Genomic DNA, 23,425 nt, shown 5'->3' with positions numbered 1-23,425 from the left:
ATCTCCGTGTCTACGCACGGGCAGAGGAGGTGGGCTCGTCGGCGCCCTCCTGCGCAACCTTCTGCACCAGCACCAGCCACGCCACGCCCGCCTCGTCCTCCTCCGCGTCCACCGCGAACGTGTACTCGCGCACCTCGCAGTTCGCCCACGGCTTCAGCGAGTTCTCCCCGTCCGTGATGTACCGCAGGCAGTCCCCGTGCGCGACGACCACGATGTCCCGCTCCGGGCGCGCACGCAGCCACTGGCGATTCCACTGTGCGCGTGCTTTGAGGGCCTTGCTGTCGCTCGCGTAGAACCCCTTCTTCGAGTTCCAGTCCGGCGTCAGGTTGCCCAGGTCCAGTCCCGCAAACTCCGCGTCCGCCTCCAGCACTTCTTTCGACTGTCGCCGTTGTCGGTGACGCGCGGGACACCGTCTGCTAAGCACTCACCGAGCCTCTGTCGCAGGGGAACTCATTGCACTGGCAGGCCCTCAGCGACCGTAGCGACAAGCCACAGGGCCATGCTACGCACCTCCTGCAGCTGTGGGAGCACGACGACCGCCTTGCCTTCCGCCTCGAGCCGCGTCCTGAGCGTGGCGTAGCCAATGATCGCAGTGGACATCGTACGGCGCAGTCCGCTCGTCACCAACAGGTCTGCCGTCTGCTGGATCGTGTCCTTGACGTCTTCGTGCAACTTTCGCGCTTGTTCACGGCCGAGGGCCGTGAGCGGGGCATCGTGAACTGTGGATGTCGCTCGTGAGCATATCGCCACTGCGGGCTCGGGTGCAACGGACTGGAGTAGTCATCCTCTACGCTGGAGAGTTCGATGAGCACCGCGCGGGCGTGAAGACGGATGGCCTACTTGTGTTCTGCCTGTGCGTGGCGGGTGAGGAAGATGCGCTTCTCTGTGGCCCTAGTCATGGCGGTGAGAGAGAGACGACGCGTGCGAGGGATCGATCTCCCAGCGCTCCGAATCCATGTCTCCACACACGCAGCGTGAACCAGCAAAGGTCGCTAACATCTACTCAAGCGCGTCGAAACGCTGGAATTATCTACGACAGACGCAGGTGGACACCAGAACGCGCCGTGGTCACCCAGCCTCCTGCCCATCGACGTGCACTCGAGGGCCCTCTCTGCGGCATCCCACTGCTCGTCAAACGGCTCCCGCCACTGCCACGACCACTGGTCCCCCAGCTTCCGCCCCAACCTCTCCAGCCGTTCGCGCTCGTCCGCGCACTCGCTGCCGTCGTACTCGCCCGGAAAGTTGAACTCGCAGTGTCGCCCCCGGCATGCGCAGATTCTGTAAGTACACGATTTGCATTGAACAACGGTCAAATCGGAACAATCTGCTTGACGGTTGAAAATTCACAAGTAATCGGACAACATTGGGTGAGTGACTCACACATCAGTAGGGCATGCGTGTTCCGTCACACAGCCGACACCTGGGAGCAAATCCACGACGTCAAAGACTTGAATAAGTCTCTCCAAGAGTATTCCGGTACCTCCTCGCCCCTTGTCGGTATGGTCGCATCATTGTTCTCGGCCTCTTCTTTCTCCTCTTTCGGATCCTTCATCCAGGGCGGGACCACGTTTGGGAGCTCAAAGTCGAATGCTCGAACGGTAGAAACAGGGGAGCCGAAGGGTCGACGAATCGCGACAAGCTTGAAGAGGGGGTAGCAAAGAGGCTCACTCCCGTTCTCTTCATTGCTGAGCTTGTCTTCCTCCGCAGTAGATGAGACGCCTCGACGCATTACGGGTTCGTGATGGGCACACTTCCAGTCTCCGCTATGGGCGTCCGTGTGCCAATGGACGTCAATGTCTCCGCCCACGTTGACCGGCACGCCTGCGGCAGCCGCGACGGGCAAGCTCGCACCCAGACCGACAGTGACTTCCTTCGACGAGGTAGAGGTGAGGAGACGAGCGTACGATCTGCACGTGTAGGCCTCAGACACGAGGACAAAGTCCGACCACTCGCGGTCAGCAAGGAGGCGAGACAGACGACCCGGGTAGGTTACAGTGGTAAGGCGGGGTTTCAGCATGGCGAGGAGCGCGCCGCGACCCTTGGAGAATGTAACTTTGTGTTTGATGTGCCCTTCGACGATGCTTTCCAGAGAACTGAAGGGGTGGAAATCAATGAGAGGCAAATAGCTCGCTGAGGACTGATGTCACGACATACATATCTACATCCGGTGCCACAGAGACCTCTTTGCCGTTGTTGGAAACGACATAGCGGAGTTTGTCTTGTCCTTGTGTGTGCTTCTCGATCTTGTACTTCCCGGCGAGGCCTTCAGCGAAGATGTTGCCATGCGGCGCGAAAGACCCATCGTCTTGAAGTCGGCCGAAATCGCCTACCTGAGGCGGTCCATAAAGATCAGTTCTACGATAGATACCATAGACAACGCGTACTCACGTGTACAGGCCTCAAAGGGTCCCAGCTGGCGTAGCAAGCAGTCGTCTTGTACATGAGCGAGACATATTCGCGTTCGGGCGAGTGCTGTGAGAACGGCCACATGATGATAGTATGGGACAGTGTCCACGAGCACAGGCAGTATGCTTATAGTGGTGCAGGTGGAGACGGGAGTGGCCCTGAATTCAATGTGACTACAAAGAACAATGCAGCGGGACGGCACTCGCCACGTAGCCCGTATGTAAGTGGATACGGCAAGGTGATAAGCGGGCGTGTGAAGCCTAGCACGACAATAACACCTACTGATGTTCAAACGATGAATTGGCGAGCCGGGAGGGAAGGCCTCGCGCAAACATGACGCCGGCAGATAATGGGTCGCGTTGTACACGTTAAGAGCCGCAGGTAGTATGCGTTGCTGATGGGTCGTGAGCAAAGGAATGGACTAACCAAACCACACAATGCTCACCGCTCGGGAGACGGCGTAGTTGAATGGTACTCACCCGGCTGACCTGCGCGTATCTTCGCCAGCCAAAAGCCGAAGAAAGCCTAGGTTAAATCCTGATCAAGTCTCACGGATGGCGCACATGCTATGGCAGGCAAGCGACAACTCGACTGTAAGTAATTGCCGACTCGGAGATTGGCGGTATGTACGGCACGCGGATAGGCCAGCAAGCACCCACGCATCAGGAGGGGATGGCTCAACGCGGAGATGGAGGGCAACGAGCGTCGAGGATGTGCACGACTACTGAAATCGTGCACACTGTGACGTCGGCGAAGTGGTAGGATATCCCGATCAGGCAAGCCGCAACTTGGCCTGTCGCCGCCACTATGTACTACTACTACTCAGTACAGTGAGTACAGTCTACTACATTGCCCCTCGCCGCTCCAATTAGTCTGCTACAGATGCTCCCACTCCGCCTGGTGCGCAGACAGTGTCCTCACACGCTCGCTTCGCGAACCGCAACTCAAAGCGGGCGACAGAGTCACCCTCCTCCACCCAAGGGTCATGGGATGCTGCTGGCTCTGTCTGCTTTCAAATCCGTCTCGCATTTGAGGATTCAGCGGTCCCTGTCTGACTGTCGTATTGTACAACCCCGGACCGACGCTAGCGTCCACGGGCTACCGACGGAACGATCTCTCTGCACCGTCTCCTACAAATGTGCCACGGCAGTCGAGTGCCCGCAGACGTCTGACCTTGGCCTATCCACCGACCTCGGGATTCCACAGGCACAACCACGGACGCGCTAGTACAAATTTGAGCTTATCGTCGCAATGTCGCGCCCGCTTTCGTTCACCGCCACACGCGCTCTTGGCGTACCTCAGGATGAATTCGACGCTGCCGCTCAGAAGCCCATCGTCGTCGTCACTGGTGGTTCTGGCAAGCTGGGTCGCGCCACCGTGGTCGACCTGCAGCAGCATGGCTGGCAGGTCATCAACATGGACCGCGCGCCTCCGCCCAAGGATGCGCCGCCGGACGTCATCTACATGTACGTTGACCTCGAGAGCATGGGTCAGGTCATGGAGAACCTGATCGAAGTTGATACGGTAAGCATTGCGACAGAGCCATGCTTCGTCGCGGCACACTGATGGCCTATGTTAGAAATACAAAGCTCCAGTCGCTGTTGTGCATCTCGCAGCTCTGCCCGCCCCCGGTATGGCCGCCTCTTCGACGCAATTCCAGCTGAACGTCATGGCGTGCGTCTCATCTCAGTATGTACACATCGATCCTGCTCATCCTTGCGCGCTCCACAGGACCTACAATATCCTAGAGGCGTCGCGCAAGCTCGGTATCAAGAACCTCGTCCTCGCGTCCTCGGAGACGCTCCTCGGCCTCCCGTTTGCACCTTGGGTTCCGGATTATATTCCTGTTGATGAGAACTCACCGCGTCGTCCGGAGAGTGCGTACTCACTCAGCAAGCTCGTCGGAGAGGTATTGTACAGCGCCTTCCTCAAGGACGCGAACTCACGGCGTCTGCAGGTGATAGCAGAGGAATACTGCCGGTGGGACCCTACGACAAAGGTCATATCGCTGCGTTTCTCCAACGTGCAAGCGTTGGAGGACTTCAAAGACTTCGACGGTTGGCAGCATGATCCAAAGCTCCGCAAGTGGAAGTGCGTGTCCACGGATCTGCCGAGTTGTTAACCGCAGAACTGACCTGCAGATGGCACTTTGGCTGGGACTTTGCTTGCGCTGGCAGCTTGTTCGGGTATATTGACGCTCGCGACGGTGCCCAGGCGATCCGCAAGGGCCTCGAATCAAAGATGACTGGACACCACCAGTATCTCATCGCGAACTCGGTATGTTGACTCTTTCTCTGAAAGTTACGTTTGAGCTTAGTTGCTGATGCTGTATACTGTAGAACACGACCATGCGGAAACCCAACTCGGAAATCGTACCGTTGTGTTTCCCGGGCGTTCCTTACACGCCGACCAAGGGTCCCAACGACACGTTGCTCAGTATCGAGAAGGCTCGTAGGGAGCTCGGCTATGAACCCCAGCACAACTGGTACTAGGCGTAATCATTAGGGGTATGTACGATGTCCGGACAATGTAGTGGGGCCCGCGCCACAGACGTGTACAAAGACATCACATGATCGTTCCCGTTTGTCAAATTTTCGTATGTCCGCCCTGCCCTAAACTCAACGCCTATAAGATCCTCACCTCGACATGAGGAATCCTTAGAACATACTCAGCTAGGATCTATTTTATAGGTACTAACTCGAGTCTCGCACGTTTATTCGTGCCACATCCTTCATGTCCAGTCGATGACAACAGCGCCCGCTCGTTATGCAGAGCACATGTCGGCTTCGGTCGATGCGAGGACGTTTGGTTTGTCGCCTGTTCGTGCCCTTCGGGGCCGGACGGCGACTTGCCAGCGAGTTGGGCGTACGTCTGATGGATACTTGTTCTGTCATGTATGTGTGTAGTTTGAATTTAAATGGTTGTTTGTCACGATACTCTCCATTGCGTGATCAGTCTGTGGAAGGGCAAGATGCGGAACTCTTTGGTGCGCGCGACCTTCAAGCACTAAGCAGGTTGGACAGGGCGTTGCTTGTGGTAGCTCCCGACTGTCACTCGCGAGGACATAAGGGTGACGGGTGAGTCGATGTTTCTTGAGATTAATGTATGGTCATCCCATGGACTTCATTCCAGGAGCGACTCGCCGAGCCTCTGAGGCTGGTGGACTGCATCCCCGTCAATCATCGGCGCCGTATAGTAATCACTGACTCGGAGCGAGCTCATGGCCTGCGATGTGGCGTCTATCATGCAGTCGCGGCGGTGGACGTTCGTTCTGTCAGATGGCGGACGTATCGCTTGTCCCGACGATGGGCCGTCCTGCTTTGTGGCAGTGATCCTAGGGATTCGGACCCGTGATCCCGCACTCAAGATAGAAGGGATGCCAGCAAGTGGTCAGCTGTGGTCAGGCGGCGAGCGCGCAGCCCGGCCCCGGTGCGTGTGTCCCCAGCGCTGGCGGGATGGAGGACGATCCACATGCTAAGGCACCCCGACGTGACGCCGTCCCGTCTACTTTTGCGCCAACGCATCCCCGGATGGACAACACGGGCTTACAAACGACGCACTAGCGGAACATGCTCGGACGATGCATGGGAGCATAGCCCTCTGCGCCCCATGTGAAGGCGGTGCTATTCTCTCGTGTGAAGACATTGGCTAACTGCTCACTGTCGTTCAGCACAGTGCTGGGCGCTCGACACGCGGTGGACGCACCTGGTTACACGCAGAAGGCAGAACGGAAGGCAATGGGACGCACGTAGCTACTAGATGACGAGTCTGTCACACTGTAGATTGTCCCAGGAAAGATCAGTATGAGTATGTTCTCGAGGGAAAGTTATTCGCCAGCACGGCAGAAGCGGTCACCCGCAAGCCAGCTCCGCAGAGGTCTCCTCAAGAAACGAGAGTGAGAGCTGCCTATCTGGCTTATATGCCTTATGCGCCGAGGGCGACAGTTGAGTCCTGTATCGCACAATGGGAGTTACAACGACGAGTCCGAAGCCCAGATTCCGTATTGCAATATGGTCAGTTGCTGCGATGGTGTCAATGTATCGAATGCTGATTTATGAGCACAGCGGCGCCGGCATAGCAGGACTGGCACTGGCCACGGTGCTTGGGAAATATGACCAGAAGGACTCCCCCCTCGAGGTCGCCATTTACGAGAGACATTCCGAAATGTCTGTGTTTGGTGCAGGAATCAGCGTATGGCAGCGGACTTGGAGAGTCATGCAATTACTTGGAATCGACGACCAGCTGGCTCGGGCGTCCGAAAGGCCACCCAGTAAAGCGCTCGGTGAGTGTGCATTGATCGTTCACCACTACAGAACATTGACAGCCTATCCTCGAAACGAGGACCTGGCTTCGTGTACAGACGCGCCGATAGAACAGAGGATACTTACAATTATTACACCGTCATGCTGCCCTGTAGGATTTTTTGTCTTCGCGCTGTCACTGTCCACTTACATTAAGACTAGACGGCTCGTCCACCATGCATCGGGCAGATCTGATCCAAGTCCTGCTTCAGAACGTCCCGCAATCGTATACTATGCATATGGACAAGAAGTTGGTCAACTATTCGGAGATTCTGGACGAGAAGGGGGATGTCATGCACTACGAGCTGCATTTCACCGACGGAACGACAGCAGAAGCGGACGTTGTCATCGGAGCCGACGGTATCAAGTCAGCGGTGCGCACGTCTATGTACGACATCGCTCACCGGCAGGACTGTATTCCGGACGTCGACCGAGAACACTGTTCGAGGTGCTCTGCCGCGACGCCGAAGTGGACGGGTATCATCACCTATAGAGCTCTTATACCGACCGAGAGACTCAAGGTGATCGACCCTGAGCACCAAGGCTTTCGGTACACACTATGCGTGAGTTTACATATATAGACGTTCAACAGCAAACCACTTACCGTGGAATGATCGCCAATAGTACTCCGGGAAGTCAAAGGCGAGTGACCCGATCACGGCGAAGCGTCGTTGCACGCTGATTGACAGCCCACAGCACGTCGTTTCCTATCCTGTGTCGCACGGCAGCTTCATCAACTGGATCGGTTTCAAGACGAGGCCAGAGATGGAGGGCACCGTCTACGAGGGCAAGTGGGCCGAAGAGGTTCCAAAGGAAGAGATCCTGGAGCTGTTTGAAGGCTGGGAGAAGGAAGTCCAGGATATGGCGCAGGTACGTGGAATGCCTCAACGGAGAACCGCTGTCTGACGCACGCGCTCAGTGCGTCGACACACCTACCCGCTGGGTAATCAACATGATCTCGGATTTGCCCTTCTCCGTACGCGGACGCGCAGCCTTGCTCGGTGATGCGGTATGTATTCTGTGACCTACCACTCCCGAGACGGTCGGTGAACAGCGCCTAGGTGCACGCAATGGAGACGCATCTCGGGGCCGGCGCAGGACAAAGCATCGAAGTGCGTCCGATGGTGCTACTGTAGCAGCATAGCCTAACGACGCACCTACAGGACGCATACATCCTCGGAAGACTGCTCGCCCATCCCTTGACGACACTCGACCGCGTCCACGAGGTCCTCCGGATTTACCAAAGCGTCCGGCTGCCGTTCGCCAACACAATCTTCAAGTACGCTCGAGAGACGGGTCGTATGTGCGAATTCAACTGGCCGGGCCAGTACGACGGGAGCGACTGCTCCGACGAGCGCGAGCAGCTGGATAAGTTGGGCAAGTCGATCTACCGAAACTGGCAGTGGCAGTGGCGCGAGTCGTTTGACGAGCAGTGGGATGTGGCGGAATGGGCTATCGAGCAGTTCCAGCGCACCGACGCGCAGAAAGTGCAGGCGCAATGATGATCAGAGTACTTGGAGGTGGTCAACACTCGACAGCGTAGAATGTAGACTACTCACCGATGGGTGAGCCGTGATGGATATGCTTGCTGCGTTCCTTGAGGCTTGACACTCCGAGCACTGCACGAATGCGAACGACAGCACAATAACATCAGAACAATCTAACTACTACTTCATACAGCACGACACGCGGGATTAATGTTACATAGCAGCGGCGACAAAGTTCGTGAGTTCATGCAAGCAACTGAACACGGTATACCAAAAAACGACTATTTACATTTCTTCCTTCTTGAGCCACTCGTCATCGTTAGAGTTGTTCGCCTCGGCGGCGTCGACGGCCTCGAGCAGGTCGGCATCCGCGTCCGCATCTGCGTCGACCTCCGCGTCGGCGTCAGCGTCCGCATCGGCATCAGCATCACCATCTGCATCCATGTCCTCGGAGCGTGAGCCGCCACCGCTCGCGCGCGAGGCGTCAGAGCCTCTCGGGGATCCTCTGGCGGACGCGGCGGCGCCGTTCGTAACACCGTTCAGGGGCGGCGTGTTGCTCAGTGAGCTGCTGCGGTCGGTCGACCGGTGGTTGCTCTGCGGCACCCGTCCGGCGGGGCTCTGCGCACGGGAACCCTTGGGCCGTGAGACGCGGTCTCGTTCCATCTCGTAAGCGTCGTCGTCGTCGCCAACGGATGCACCGGGCAGCGTGGCGATGTACGGCGGGGTCGGCGGCGATCGTTGGGATCCCAAGTGGCCGGAGGGCGGCGACGTCGGTTGCGTCCTTGCTTCCTCACGGTCCCGTTCGTGGTCCCTCTCATGGCGTGAGTACGGCGACGTCATGGACGAGGCGAGACCGAGGTGTCGCGAGGATTGCGAATGCGGGTAGGAGTGGTTGACAGGGAGGGTATCCGAGCGGTGGAGAGAGCGATCAGGGCCGGGGCCGTGCCCATTGAGGGTGCTGTGGTGGTGGGAGGACGGGTGGATTGCCGCGGGTGGCTGGTGATGGTGGGAAAGACCCATGGCGAGTTGTCCGTCCATGGTGCCGCGCCGCTCGACGCGCTTCATCTTTTTTCGGCAGCTATGGATCGCGCGCTGTCAGCTACGCTCGCGGTGGGAAGGCACGAGGAGATGGTCTCACCGGTCGCACACTGTCCCCGGGCCTTCGGGCCCTGGACCCCACTTCTCGACGCATTTGCCTTCCTTGTACCGCCCTGGCAGGCCGCACTGGCGGCAGATGCGCTGACCGGATGCGTTCGTAGGCGGGAAGCCGCCACCGCCCATGACCGAGGGTCCTGAGATGACGGAGCCGTTGGGACCTGCAAATAAGCCTGCTCGTCAGCACGGAGGGACGCGGCGGTACGACAGTGATCAGTACATACCCAATGTAAGGACGCTTCCATTGGGCCCAAGGCTTCCAGAGCTCGCTGCGCCGGACAACTTGCTCTTCTTGACGGGCGCTCCAGTGACTGGCGGCGCGAAGATGTGTGTCTGGTAGGTCTGCATCTGGCCAGGGGCGCCGAGGGGGCCGTTTACGCTGGGATGGCCTGGGATCGGCGAGACACCGCCACTGCCAGGAGAGCCGCTGCCGCCGCCTGGACCTGGGAAGGAAGGGGATGGGTAAAGTTGTTCGTGGGTGAGGGCAGAGAGCCGCGACGCACCTCGAGAGCGGGAGTGCGGCACGGCGAGGTATTCGCGGCCCATGGGCGACTGGGAGCGGTGGCGCACGCGCGGCATGGACATTTGCTGCGAGGGGTGGTGAGTGAGCGACTGAGAGTGCGGACGACCTATGGGGACGCCCTGTCGCTCATGGTCGTCGCCGGTCGTGGCCTCGAGGATCATCTCGTCGACGCTCATGGAGCTCTCGCGGCTGCGGCTGCGCGAGTGTGGCGAGCGACCGCGGCGGCGAGCGTGCCGCGCATGGTGGGTCGGACGCCCGGACGCGTCGACGTAATGGATTTGGACCGAGTCGTCGCGGTCAGGGTGGTGGGCGCGGTAGGAAGGGGCGGGCTGGCTCGAGGCGCCGTAGTACGGGTGAAGGGCCGGGACACTCGCACTGCCAGAGTGCTGCAGAGGGACGAGGCCGGGGTCGTGACGGCCGTTCACGTAGGCATACCGGGGCGAGGCGGAAGGCTGGATGGGTTGTCAGACGGCGACGGAGAGGGAGACGCGAGGGGTGCTCACCGATACACTGTATTGCCGCGTGCGGTCAGTCTGCTCACGCTCGCTGCGGATGCGCTTTGCCGGGGGAGGGCCACCGGGGCCAGTGAGGCCAGCGTGGTAGGCTTCGAGGCTGCCGGAACGTGGCCTCACGCGGCTGGTGGCGTTGGGGAGGGGAGGCGGGGGGAGAGAGGGAAAGGGCGGGCGGTTGGTGCGAGGCGGGAGCGACCTCATGGGGGGCAGGGTGTGGTGGTGGGATGGGTGGGAGGACGGGTGGCCGGACGAGGGGCCTGCGGCGTGGACGGGGATGAGGACGAGCTGGCCGCCGCCGTCCGCGACGATGCGGGAGAAGGACATGCGGGCGTCGGCAGCACGGACCTCGATGGTGTTGAGGTAGTGGTTGAGCTCCGTCCAGGCGTCCTGGATGACGCGGAGACGCGCCTCTGCGTCGTCGCGGGCGACCTCTGCGCGTTCGACGCGTGCCTCGGCGTCGAGGATGGCCTTGACGGCGGACTCGGGGAGGGGCTGGGGCTGGCCGTTGGCGGGGGCGGCGGTGGGCGAGGCGGAGGGGTCTGCGGGTGGGCGTTGCTGGGCGGGGGCGGGGGCGGGCTGGGTGAGGCTGGAGAGGAGGCGTTCCGCCTTGTCTGCGCGGCGCTTTGCGCGGGCGAGGTCGTGGCGGAGGATGTCTGCGTCGCGGAGGGCGTCGGAGAGGAAGGCGGCGAGCTGGGCGGGCGACTGGCTGGCGAGCGGCGCGGGGCCGTTGGACGCGGGGGCGGGGGCGGGTGGCTGCTCGGGCGGGGAGCGGGCGGGGGTGGCGGCGGCGACGGCGGGGGCGGGGGCGGGCGGGGGGCGGGGGGAGCTGGACATCGCGGGGCGCGACGAGGGCGACGACGAGGGCGACGGGGGCGAGTCGAAGGGGGAGCGGGGGCGGCGTCGGATGGGGAGGGCGGGGACGATATTTGAGCGGTGGTGATAACCGTGCGGCACGCTCGCGGGTGGCTGCGCTGCCCCGATCGGGCGGGGGCGAGCGCTGATTGGCTGGGTGCGGCCACAGCGCGCCCCGCGTCCCCTGGCTCCCCGCCTGCCTCTTTCGGCCGCATCCCCTGTTTTCCCGCCTGCCCTCGGCCCCGCGCCCTGTCCCCGGCCACCCCGCGCCGCCGCCGCCAGCGCCCGTGTGCCGCGCGGTGTTGCCCACCGCGACGGGGTTCTCGCTCGCAGCCACCGCAGTCTCGCCCCGGCGGCCTGTCGCGCAGAGTACGGCATCTGCCCACGTCCCTCGCCGGACCCTCGCCGTCATCCCGCCTCATGGCGGCGGCCCGCGCGGCGCGGAGGCCACCCGCACGCGCGCACACGCACTCCCTCTGGCCCACCATCTTCCTTTCTGCCCTCGTCGGCGCGTGCTCGACCCTCCCGCCGTGTCGCCCCGCGGATACATGTCGGCCGTTCTCACCGTACGTAACCTCGCTCGCCGGAGTCCCGACACAGGAACGCGCGCGCCCACCGCTGTGCCCCATCCGTCTGCGCACGTCGCCGCGCAACTCGCCGCGAGATGCATCTGCCAGGCCCGTTGCACATGGCGCGCGGGCGGCGCGTCCTGTCGACCGCCGATCGCGCACGCTGGCGGGCGGTGCCCGAGCAGTGGCCGGGGGGCGGGTGCGATGGTCGGGCGATGGAGGAAAGCAGGCGAGCATCTTGCTATTCGTGGCCGTGCGCGCTCGCTGTCTGGGCGCAGGCGACCGTGCTCATCCGTTCACCCGCGAAGCCGTCCCACGTCGCCCGCCACGTGCCTTCGATGGAACACCGGCCCCGCCCACGCCGCTGCGACGCTGATCACCGCGCGCACGTCTCCGGCCACGGCGCGTGCCTGGCCGCCCTCCCGGCCGCCGGCTCTCCCTCGATCGGCCCTGCCCCGCCACGGCTCATCGGCCCGCCCGCTGCCGTGCGTAGCGGCGGGGCTGCCGACCGCGATGGCCACCGCCGCCGCCGTCGTCGTCGTCGCGGTCGCCGGGCAAGGCAGCGGGGAGGGGCGGGGAGTTTGCCTCCGTGGGCGCCAGCCGATCGCTCCCATCCGATCGCGGGGCCATATGCCGCCCATCACAACGCCTCCTCAACGAGGCACCCAGGGCGCCCGCCCCCTCCTCGCGATGCACGTGCTGTCGACGTTTGTGGCCGCAGTGCATTTGCCTGATCCACGGCGCCCCCCTTGCGCAGGATGCCGTATAGTCATGGCCCACCGTCATCCGCCACCGCCGCCACCTCCTACAGAGCCCGCCATTCATGCCCCCGAGGCCAACACGCGTCTGCCGTGCCCCCCAGAGCCCCCGAATTTGTAGTGCTCGCCTTCGCGGGCGACGGACACGCCGTCGTTCCCAAGCAGCCCCAATCCTCCGTCCGGTACGTCGCACACGACCGTCCGTCGCGGGTCACCTTCGCGACCATCCCCGCAACGTCCGACTCCTCACCGTGTCGCTGCTGAGCAAGCAGTCCACCACGGCCTGCGTCCCGCGCTAGCCGCCGGAACCTCTGTGGCGCAAAGCCCGTGGTGCAAGCAAGGTGAGCGTCCGCCGCGCTGCTATAGCCTCCCCACTGCCTCATTGCCTCGATGCACGATACCAGATCCCGAGGGCTTCGCCATCACCCTCACCACCTCCACCCTGCACTGCTCTCCCGGCGTCCCTCTCCCCTCGGTCGCGCCGTCCACTCGCACCGCCCACCCTGTGGGTCGACTGCCCGCGTATTCTCGTGACCGCCTTGTCGCACCCAGGAACACGCAGGCGATCGTCGCGTTCGCCTCGCGGCTCGTTCACCTCCCAGCGGTCCATAGCCACGCGTTCCCGGCCAACAGACCCGTCGCAGCCGGGACTGAGCGGCCCTATGTCGAGGCTTCGGCACGACCACCAACTGAATAGCAGACACCTACGGCCTTGGCAATCAGCCCAGTGCCTTCGTCTCGCACTGCTCAAGACCACGGACCGGTCGTCTCCCGCTACTCACTCACCGCAGTACCACCGAACCTTGTGGCGTCCCACTCCGCTACCGCCAACCTCGCGGGCGACCATGACGTCGGCCATCTGCACCGGCACGGACACAATCCTTCGTCGCCCAGCCGCTCACCCGCCCACTCGTCCCCTTCTCCCGCTCCAGGATGCCCCTCGCCTTCGACGTTTTGGCCGCCCACCCAACTGCCTCCTCCCTCGACGCCCGCGTTGCCTTCCCGAGTTCTGCGGCCGGACGTTATCGATCCCATCGTGATGTGCACTCGGGCCTCCTGCGTCCGTGCCGGGTGCTGTCGTCTCCGCGCTTCGAGCTGCCGTGGTCTGCGGACACTTTCACGGTGCTTTGTGGCGTCTCCCGTACCCCAGTTCAGCGCGCGTAGGCTCATCTGTACACCGCACTCGGTCTGCGCTCTTCGCTTGCCCGTCAGACGGCCCTACCAGGAACACTCGAATAGACAGACGTCTGCCGTCGTGCTCTCGGCGGGCAAATAAAATTCAGACAGAAAGTATTGCCTAGATGTCTACACATGCAGATCGTACGCTCGTCTCCTCACCTCTACATCGTCGAAGGAAATCACTGTCGGTCTGGGTGCGAGCGTGCCCGTCGCGGCTGCCGTAGGCGTGCCGGTCAACGTGGGCGGAGACATTGACGTTCATTGGCAAACGCACGCCCATAGCGGAGACTGGAAGTGTGCGCATCACGAGCCCGTCAAGCGTCGAGGCGTCTCATCTACTGCGGGCTCAGCAATGGAGAGAACAGGAGTGAGCCTCTTTGCTCTTCAAGCTTGTTGCGATTCGTCGACCCTTCGGCTCCCCTGTATCCACCGTGACGGTGGCACCGTCCGAGCATTCGACTTTGAGCTCCCAGACGTGGTCCCGCCCTGGATGAAGGATCTGAAAGAGGAGAAAGAAGAGGCCGAGGACAATGATGCGACCATGCCGACAAGTCGCGAGGAGGTACCGGAATACTCTTCGAGAGACTTGTTCAAGCCTTTGACGTCGTGGATTCGCCTCCAGGTGTCGGCTGTGTGACGGAACACGCATGCCCTACTGACATGTGAGTTACTCACCCAACGTTGTCCGGTTACTTGTGGATTCTCAACCGTCGAGTAGATTGCAAATCGCGTACTTACAGAATCTGCGCATATCTACGTTGGTTTGATATAATGGCCGCACCTGAAGTCACGTCTCTAGGAAGTGACTACAGGATTACTATGACATTATACTTTCTCTCTCGGAAACTCGCCCTCCGCCCGAGCTGTGCATGAGTTGACAAGAAAGAGCCATCGTACCCTCTCGGCGCCGCACCCTCGAGGACTGTCAATCGAGATCTGCGTAACAGGACACAAGCTACCAGTTCGTGGTTCCTTGAGTCTTCATTGGCCCATCTGAAGTCGAACGGAGTTTGATCCCATACAGAGCTCCCTCACATTTGATTGAGTTGAGGTCACAGGAGTGCTTGACATAGGCTGACATATCAGGGTCAATTCGCAGGAAGAAACAAGTCGTAGTCAGGGTCCTTCGCAAAGAGCTCCTCGCACGCATGTCCGAACTTACTGACGGGGCCTCAGAGTTGGGTCATGCTTGGAGGTCGTGACCACCTTTGGGGCATATTGTTGCAGCAGATCTTCTGTTTTCTTCATTGGAGGGTGAGCCCTCCATTGCTTTCCGTGTCCAAGAAGTGAGGACTGGTATCATGCTTCAGGACACTTGCTGCGGGCTCCCGCTGTCATGGAATGACACCTAGGCCCTGTATTTTTCCTCATTTTTACTATATTTTATTGCTTGTACAAAGGACTTGTACTGTACGCTATACGTAGACTTCACCTGGAACGGCTTTCTGACTAGTCATGTGACATGACCGGTCACGTGCTAGGGTTTATCTTGTGACTGGCAACAACATGTGATTCCTTATGTATTCACACTTTGTCATCGTTCCGGATGTGTCTGACTCACTCTGACTCACTCTGACTCATATGTACATGTGACTCATGTTTGAGGCTGCATAGCAGTAAACCTGCCCTAAACCTTGACAGTATATATAGTGCCCCTGTAGCTGCCTAGCTCTCCAGCTCATCCTCTTGGAGTGCTAGGTAAGCATCCCTCTGTACTAAGTAGATAGTAGAATGCTAACTTGGAGTGCTAGTTGTCTTTCATAGCGTGCTAGCCAGGTCGACATCAGTCCACCTCCTTGAGGTCAGTTATTTGTTTTAGCTTTGTTCTGTCTGCGTTTGACGTTGCTCCGTGACACCCGCAACCTAACCCCTCTGTCATAGACGCCAAACATTGAGCCCAAGGGGAAATTCATCAAATTGAGCTTCATGCAGATGATGGATCCGAGGAGAGTCATACTTACAGCCGCTGGCATCTCAAAGGCTCATAAAGCTGGCCTGCCCTGGTCTCACTTTGTACAATGGGGCTTCCACTTCAGGAACTACATCACAACTGCGAGTTGCCATTTGGTCAGTCTGTACTTTATCATGGAGTGATCCATTCTCAAACCTTCTCCACAGTGGCACCGGCATAGGCGGCCTTGCTCTCGCAGTTGTTCTCGGAAAATTTGAGCAACCGGAGTGTTACGTCAACGTTTGTTTTTCTCTATTTGTGCTCGACTGTTGTACTACCTTAACATGGGCCCAACCCCATGATGCTACGCTCCCAGTCTTCAGACTCCTTCGCTGTTTGCTCTGGTCCAACCCGGGCAGTTCACGTGCTCTTTGACTCAGTATGACTCGTTGTGACTCCTCGCTTACTCATACATGACTCATCGTTTATGACTCGGTTCCTGACTCGTCATGACTCACTCCCCTGCGCTCCTATTGGCTAGGTAGTGGTGACTCGTCTGGGACCTGCCCTGAACTCCTCTTGTATATAAGAACTGTGTACAGTAGCGGTCGAACCTCAGTTCGACCTGGTTATCTATTGAAGCTTCACCAGCTCCTTGGATATCAGAAACTCCCCACTCGACCTGCTAGACGGACTTAGCAGCGTCTTCGACCATCCTCCCCATCCAAGGACAATTAGAACCTAAGGTCCCTACGTTTAGGGTTAGGATGAGAGCTAGTGCTCTAGGTGTCACACTTCGTGTAACACGGAGGTCAATATCTACGAGTGATACCCAGAAATTGCGGTGCTTGGCGTTGGCATATCCGTATGGCAACGAACATGGCAAGTCATGGGGTTACTGGGCCTAGACAAGGAATTGTTGGAGGCGGCAGAGTGTAAGAGTTCGTGGGCTCGGAACCCTTGATTGGGGGGCCGGGCTGCCCGTGAACCTGACATTTGGTGGTTGCGGCGCAACCGGGGAGAATGTCGTGGCTTCGTGAGGTTGTGAGCGAGGCGAGGAGCTCCCGCTAGTGTCGTTGCAGGGCGAGGAGCCCAGTCTAGGATTGGTCCTAGGTGTGGCAAGGAGCGCAGGCCGAGGGAAGTCTGAACGTACTCGGATGGCGCGGGGTTCGCACACGGACAATGTGGTAGTTCAGGTGTAAGAATCGATTACTTCCCAATATGGAAGGAGGATAGCTAAGTACAGATGATCTAATCTAATCTACTAGGGCTGGCATAGTATTGCCTACCTGTCACACAGAGAGACCTCCTAACAAGACCATGGGTGAGCATCAACTTGCCGCACTTGTCATCTGAGTGCCCGACTGACGGGTGTCTAGGACCTGGTTTTGTGTACAGGCAGTCTGATAGGACTGAAAACAACTATACGTTCTATAGGATCATGATGCCTTGTGAGTCCTTGCCCTCTCCATCTTGCAATGCTTCAGTCAGCTGACTGAACACGTCAGATGGCTCATCAAGCATGCATAGGGCTGACTTGATACAAGTGCTGTTGCGGAACATCCCTTCGAGGTACACAACACACTGGCACAAGAAACTCGTCCGCTACAAAGAGATCAAGGATGACGAGGAGAACGTGTCGTATCTCCAGCTTTACTTTGAAGACGGGTCTAAAGCAGAGGCCGACGTCCCGCTCAGTGCTGACAGGATGAAGTCTAATGTGCGCACCTGCATGTACAACATCGTGCACCAACACGAGTGTCCTGATAATGCCGACTGTGCCAATTGCCTGCACTGCTCGGCCGTGACACCAACATGGGATGGTATGGTCGCGTATTGGACACTTGTGTCCACGGAGAAGCTCAGGAAGGTCAACCCAGAGCACGAAGCGTTCCGGTCCACTCTCTGTGTGGGTGCTAGTTTGACCACCATTGAGACTCTGTGCTGATGTAGTGAATAGTTCCCATGGAAATCGAGGGTGAGTAGCGTGCCCACAGTGCAACATACCAGCTGCTCACTGGGGATGCATATAACATGTTGTCAGTTATCCCGTTTCACACAGGAGCTTCATCAATCTGGTTGTTGAACTTCCGAGTTTTCAGTGTTCTTATCTTATCAGTTATGTACGGATATGGACTTATGTTCTGCGATGTCAGATTACATACGTTCTTTGATGGACTTTGCCTAGATTACGTCATGTGACTTTAGTCCGGATCATTCCATGATATTCCACGACATTCCTTGATGTTCCATGACGTTCCATATCATTCCTTGATGTCCCATCACATCTTATATTCCTCTTTGATGTTCCATCATGTCTCATATTATTCCGATGTTCCATCACATTTCATATATCTCTCCACATCAAACTCCGAGTTTTGGCTTACTCATGCTGCTTACCAGCTTACTCATATCCCCAAAACCTCGGACTTAGTGCTTACTGATGAACCACTGATACAGCATGTGACCTGTATCAAATGTGTATATATACTGGGCTGGTTTGCCCTGTAATGATAACGATCCTTCGTCCTCTCCTCTGCCTGCCAGCATAGGATCTTCCCTTTGGGACTGGTCTGTTCACTCACTCTTTAGTTCTTCACTGCCACTGGGCTTACTAAGCCTAAAACCTCTTTCTTCAACAGGTTATGAGCCCTGCGCTCTGATTCTTTGATCATCTGCACCCCTCTTTGCGCGCTCCAAAGCCCAACTCTTGAAAGAGTGAGTTGGCAATTTTTTGTCCTTTGTTGGACTATTTTTAAGTCGCTGTGTGACATAGTGCCAAAGGCCTTGTCTGAGCGCATATCTAGGGCAGCCCGAAAAGGCGATTACGAAATTTATCATCCGTCTTGTCGTGAGAGAAACGACGTTGACAAAGACGACTCTAAGATAGCCCCAGCTCATCCTCGACTACTATCACGTGCCGCTTGGCTGCCAGATCGTCCTAGGCAGTACTGTAGATGTATCAGACCTTCGCACAACACATAAGCCCCAAATCGCTGCCCCTAACTTTCTCGGTGGTACAGTCATGAACATAGTTAGGGGAAAAAATCAAAGTTCCAGGCCGCCGTCTGGTCTCCCATAGCGATACGGTGCTGAGATCGCCTCGCGATCGCCATACCTCGCACGCGCCTATGCTCGTGCGCTTCGTGCTCTCAAGTGCCTTCAAAATCGCACATCTGCAATAGCGCACTTAATTTATTCACAGTGACCCTCGTGTCATGACACTCTGCCTTTCGGGGTTGTTTGACTGTGCTGTACTCGAGTTTTCGCTCTATGCAAGAGCAGTGATACGGCAAGATCATGTGACATACCCGAAGCGCCGGGAGTGGTCGAAGATGAGCTGGGGCTATCTTAACGTCATCGCCGTACGTCATTGGCATTTGTACAGTCATCTACCCGTCCGTCGCCAGATCGACATCATCCTCGCTCCTACCCCTTGTCGCCGCCGCCAAGCCTCTGGCCGCGTAGACACGTCCATTCCTCCCAAGGAGTCCTGCTGCACCTCGCCGGAGCAGCACCTCTTGTATTTGCAGAAGAAAGTGGACGTTGCCGAAGCTCTCGCCGAGACACGCCGAGCCGAACTCGCTGCTGCTCGTGCCGCTAGTGCCGCTGCTGCCGAGACCAAGGCTTCGCTCATTGAGCGTCTTAGCGGAGAAACTCCCATCGTTCCCACGGCTCTAAAGCCTATCTTCCTGTCCGACTTCCGCAAGAAGTCCACCGCTGACAAAGTCGAGATCCTGTGCAAGCGTCTCCTTGCCGTCCAGAAGCGCCTTCAGCCCCTCTATCGCCACCGTAACCACCTCTACGCCCGTCTTCCCTTGTTGGATAACTTGGACGATTTTGGCAGGCGTTTCAACTGGGTGCTGACGAATATCGAGGAGGAAGGAACCACGTGGTCTGCAGTCGAATTGAACGACATCTGTTCTGTCTGCGAGCTGATTGCAAAGATTTCCTTCATAAATCTTAGCCAGAATTTTGGCCGCATTATCAAGGACGTAGGGGACTTGTACAAGAACAACTACTTGTACTGGGTAGATAAGCGATTGTAGTTGCATTTTTTCTGTATATCTTCGTCCCTAGAATTTAAGCATCACACTGTGGCTTCGTCTCAAGAAGAGACATTTGACCGAGACTCAAATAGTGAAGCATCGGACGGAGTAATTCCACCGTACGATTGCACCGACCATCATCATCTCTACGACTACGAGGAGAACTTCGATTATCATTTCGACATCGAAGAAGATCAGTGGATTAACTGTGACGACGCTAGTTGCCCACATCGCTACGATCAACCTCTAGGTCCAGTTCCAGAAGGATTTTCAACTGGAATATCGGTCGCTCCTTGGCAGGAGAATTTCCTATTTGCTAGTGAATTTTCGGAGTTACCTCCATATCCTGAACACCTAGTCCCGCTCCCTGAGTCGAGACCTCAATCTCCATTCTTTGAGGAATTACCCTTCGAAGTTTTTACCCCAGAACTACCATCCGTCTCACAAGACGAATTTATCCTCCTATCCGCAACCATGGGTGACGTCAAGCCTGACAATGTCCCCAAGCTTTCCTCAGCGTCCCAATACGCTGATTGGTCAGCCGCCATGCGCGGCTATTTGGTTTTTATCCAAGCCTGGCCCGCCGTTACTGCAACTGGCACACCCGCAGCGGACTTCGCCACTCAGAATGCCCGTGCCCAGGGTGTTCTATTTATGAGAACCGATCGCTCGATGCATCATCTGCTCGAGAAAGACACCGGTGATCTCAAGGATGCAAAGGACATGTGGAACTCGCTCAAAACCGCTTTTGGCACCCCCGACACGGCATACGTCTGGTCTCTCTTCCAGTCGTTAATCAAATCTCCGGAAATGTCTGACTCCAAGCCAATGCAGGATCAGATCAACAAGCTGGTTACCCGGCTTAAGGAGATTAGTGGTGGCGGAATTACGCTTGGTGACTCGACTCAGGCTCTTCTCCTTCTGTCGAAGCTGCCAGAGTCATACCAGTCGATGATCTCTGCGCTCCTAGCGACGCACACCCTCAAAGATCTAAAGGTCGACTCGGTCCAGAGCAAAATTCTTGCCGAGGAATCACTTCGCCGGTCCGGTATGGGACAGTCTGCGTCTAAGACGTCCCAGGTCAAGCATAAATCCAAGGACCCCTGCGATCACTGCGGTGGGGCCCATGGTAGCGAGGATTGTTGGACCAAGTACCCGCATCTCCGCCCTCAGAATAAAGGTGGCGGAAAGGGGAAGAACAACAAGGGCAAGGGCAAGGGCAAAGGAAAGGGAAAGAACGGAGGAAATGGTCAATCTAGTTCTGGTACTTCTAACACTGCATCTGCGTCGGACTCTTCAAATGTTGTAACTGTAGAATCATCCTCGTCGTCTGCAAATACTATGACTGCTTCTTGGTATACTGCGGCTCACACCGCGTCAGGAAGAACGACTGATTGGATTATGGATTCTGGTGCATCCAAGACGATCACCAACGACATGGCTGATTTTTGGGATTACACTCCTTACGAGGAGCCCATGATTTTTAGCACAGCCGGCAAGAGTAAGATTGCAGCTTACGGTGAAGGCACTATCAAAGGCGTTGTGCATGTTGAAGGGAAACATATTGTGTCGACTATCACCAATGTCGCATATATCCCTGCCGCGTCTAGTCGCCTATTTTCAACTGGAGTTATTGAACGTTCAGGTTTCACCCTTGTTCAAGGTGGAGGCCGTATGGTCATTTTCGACCAACCTATTTTGCATGGTTCTGACCGAATCCGTGGTAACAAGATCATGGAGGCGCATCACACGCCCTTCAACAATCTCTATATGTTGCACATGGAAATTATGAAACCGCAATTGGCTAAGTCTGCGGACAAGTCAAATTTTTGCCTTTGGCATCAACGCTTCGGACATTCATCTGAAGAAGTTATCCGTCAACTACCCAAGCACACCAAGGGTGTGGATTCTATCGGTGACAAGGACAAGTCTCCTTGTGCAGGTTGTCAATGGGGCAAGTCTCATCGTGCTCCATTTCCCGCGTCGGACAAGAGAGCTTCAAAACCTCTTGAAATTGTTCATACTGACGAAGATGGTCCTATGCGTACCACCGCTATTGGTGGATGGCGCTACTTCATCAGCTTTCTCGACGACTACTCCGGTCTTGGCCGCGCCTATTTCCTCAAACATAAGAATGATTCGACCCAAGTGTTTGATGATTTCAAGGCATGGGCTGAGAACCAGACTGACGAGAAAATCAAAGCTGTACACTCAGATCGAGGGGGAGAATATACCTCTGCAGAATTTACCGAACATTTGCACAAATTTGGCATTGAACATCAGAAGACGATGCCATACTCTCCTCAACAGAATGGGAGAGCTGAGCGCTGGAATCGGACCATTGTCGAGAAGGCTATGTCTATGCTTCATCATGCTGGACTAAGCCATGGTTTCTGGCAATTGGCTGTTGACGCTGCAGTTCACATTTATAATCGGCAACCAATGCGACGCCTTAACTGGCAATGCCCCATTACCCTCTGGGATAGCACAGTCCCAGACATTTCGTATTTTAGGGTATTTGGGTGCAAGGCATATGTGCATGTGCAGAAGGAACAAAGAGCTGGGAAGCTCGACAAGAAGGCTGTCGAGATGATCTTTGTTGGCTATGAGTTAGGTTCCAAAGGGTATCGTTTCTGGAACCCAGCCACTCGAAGTATCGTTGTGTCTCGTGATGTGACCTTCGATGAAGAGACATTTCCTGCACGTAAAGATTTAGGCAATAATCCGAAATCCCTGGATAAGCCGTTTGATGAACCTCCTGAGGATGCGAACTCGGAGGATTCTGATTCTGAGGATTTACCTATTCCCGTTCCTATCCCGGAACATGAACCTGAACCTGAAGACCATCCAGAGCCAGTGGGAGACAATCCACAACCGCAACCTGATCCTGTACCTCCTCCGCAACCTCAGTACGAACGTCCACATTGTCAAGGTGCTGGACAAAATCCTAAGAGGAACAAGGACAATGCCTATGGTGACGAGCCACCTGCGAATATTGATCGTCATACCGATGCTCAAGGCCGTCAACAATCTGAGGCTGAAACTCTCATGTTTGTGCGGATGCTAGCAGAAGCAAACCATGGTGTTCCCCAGAGTCACAGGGAAGCTATGGAGTCTCAAGACAAGGCTAAATGGCACGCATCTGAAGGTTCTGAATACAAGTCGCTTATGGACAACAAGACTTGGGTTCTAGTTCCACGGCCTAAAAACCGAAAGGTTATCAAGTGCCGGTGGGTTTATGCGATTAAACACGATGGTCGCTACAAAGCGCGTGTTGTTGCAAAGGGATTTACCCAAGTATGGGGTCAAGACTATACCGAGACTTTTTCTCCTGTTGCACGGTTTGAATCCGTACGCTATCTATTGGCGCATGCAGCACTTGAAGATTGGGAGATTGAGTCTATGGATGTCAAGACGGCATTCCTTAACGGTGACCTTGACGAGGAAATCTACATGGAACAGCCCGAAGGATGGGCTGTACCTGGGAAGGAGAACTGGGTCTGTCTGTTCAAGAAGGCCATTTATGGCTTGAAGCAAGCGTCTCGTCAATGGAACGCTAAGATCCACAAGTCTCTCCTCGACTTAGGGTTTAAACGGACATATTCGGATGCCGGAATTTATGTCTTCTCTCGTGAATCTGAAGGACACACCTGCTTAATCATATTGTATGTCGACGACTTGCTCCTCATGGGCGACTCAAAATTGTTCATCGACAACATCAAGCAGAGACTGTCTTTGGAATA

General features: G+C 57.0%; 7 protein-coding genes across 7 annotated transcripts; 4 read left to right on the top strand and 3 right to left on the bottom strand.

Moving 5' to 3' along the window:
- Positions 1–10: 10 nt before the first annotated feature.
- On the bottom strand, positions 11–899 carry C8Q71DRAFT_697348 (histidine phosphatase superfamily; the record flags this gene model as incomplete). Its single annotated transcript, XM_047919961.1, has 5 exons — positions 11–379; positions 429–458; positions 511–719; positions 773–792; positions 841–899. 5 exons carry the CDS (start codon positions 897–899, stop codon positions 11–13), a joined length of 687 nt encoding a protein of 228 aa, XP_047784297.1.
- A 506-nt stretch (positions 900–1,405) lies between these two features.
- Positions 1,406–2,490, bottom strand: C8Q71DRAFT_697968 (uncharacterized protein; the record flags this gene model as incomplete). The annotated part of the gene is made up of 3 exons (XM_047920001.1): positions 1,406–2,093; positions 2,155–2,330; positions 2,389–2,490. 3 exons carry the CDS (start codon positions 2,488–2,490, stop codon positions 1,406–1,408), a joined length of 966 nt encoding a protein of 321 aa, XP_047784296.1.
- Positions 2,491–3,179: 689 nt separating this feature from the next.
- Positions 3,180–5,052, top strand: C8Q71DRAFT_728647 (uncharacterized protein). Its single transcript, XM_047921980.1, has 7 exons — positions 3,180–3,236; positions 3,289–3,930; positions 3,986–4,080; positions 4,138–4,315; positions 4,364–4,497; positions 4,584–4,683; positions 4,746–5,052. Exons 2-7 carry the CDS (start codon positions 3,658–3,660, stop codon positions 4,896–4,898), a joined length of 933 nt encoding a protein of 310 aa, XP_047784295.1. The 5' UTR covers positions 3,180–3,236; positions 3,289–3,657; the 3' UTR covers positions 4,899–5,052.
- A 1,194-nt stretch (positions 5,053–6,246) lies between these two features.
- Positions 6,247–8,334, top strand: C8Q71DRAFT_728639 (uncharacterized protein). The gene is made up of 9 exons (XM_047921979.1): positions 6,247–6,419; positions 6,471–6,688; positions 6,748–6,819; positions 6,870–7,270; positions 7,332–7,349; positions 7,404–7,577; positions 7,627–7,716; positions 7,769–7,819; positions 7,871–8,334. Exons 1-9 carry the CDS (start codon positions 6,370–6,372, stop codon positions 8,207–8,209), a joined length of 1,413 nt encoding a protein of 470 aa, XP_047784294.1. The 5' UTR covers positions 6,247–6,369; the 3' UTR covers positions 8,210–8,334.
- Positions 8,335–9,999, bottom strand: C8Q71DRAFT_728631 (uncharacterized protein). Its single transcript, XM_047921978.1, has 3 exons — positions 9,574–9,999; positions 9,333–9,510; positions 8,335–9,272 (listed from the first exon to the last, which is right to left on the bottom strand). Exons 1-3 carry the CDS (start codon positions 9,932–9,934, stop codon positions 8,480–8,482), a joined length of 1,332 nt encoding a protein of 443 aa, XP_047784293.1. The 5' UTR covers positions 9,935–9,999; the 3' UTR covers positions 8,335–8,479.
- C8Q71DRAFT_728628 (uncharacterized protein) lies at positions 9,855–10,849 on the top strand (the record flags this gene model as incomplete). Its single annotated transcript, XM_047921977.1, has 2 exons — positions 9,855–10,324; positions 10,376–10,849. Coding segments are annotated over exons 1-2 (687 nt in total), but the record flags the coding sequence as incomplete, so codon positions are not given.
- A 6,228-nt stretch (positions 10,850–17,077) lies between these two features.
- On the top strand, positions 17,078–17,619 carry C8Q71DRAFT_852019 (uncharacterized protein; the record flags this gene model as incomplete). Its single annotated transcript, XM_047926783.1, has 3 exons — positions 17,078–17,084; positions 17,142–17,540; positions 17,594–17,619. The coding sequence occupies 3 exons, from the start codon at positions 17,078–17,080 to the stop codon at positions 17,617–17,619; spliced, it is 432 nt and encodes a 143-aa protein (XP_047784291.1).
- Positions 17,620–23,425: the final 5,806 nt, after the last annotated feature.

This window comes from Rhodofomes roseus, assembly GCF_022264815.1.
Source record: "Rhodofomes roseus strain CIRM-BRFM 1785 chromosome Unknown C8Q71scaffold_1, whole genome shotgun sequence".
NCBI lineage: Eukaryota > Fungi > Basidiomycota > Agaricomycetes > Polyporales > Fomitopsidaceae > Rhodofomes > Rhodofomes roseus.
The sequence above is the reverse complement of the archived record's forward strand: the minus strand, read 5'-3'. Positions and strand labels throughout refer to the sequence as shown.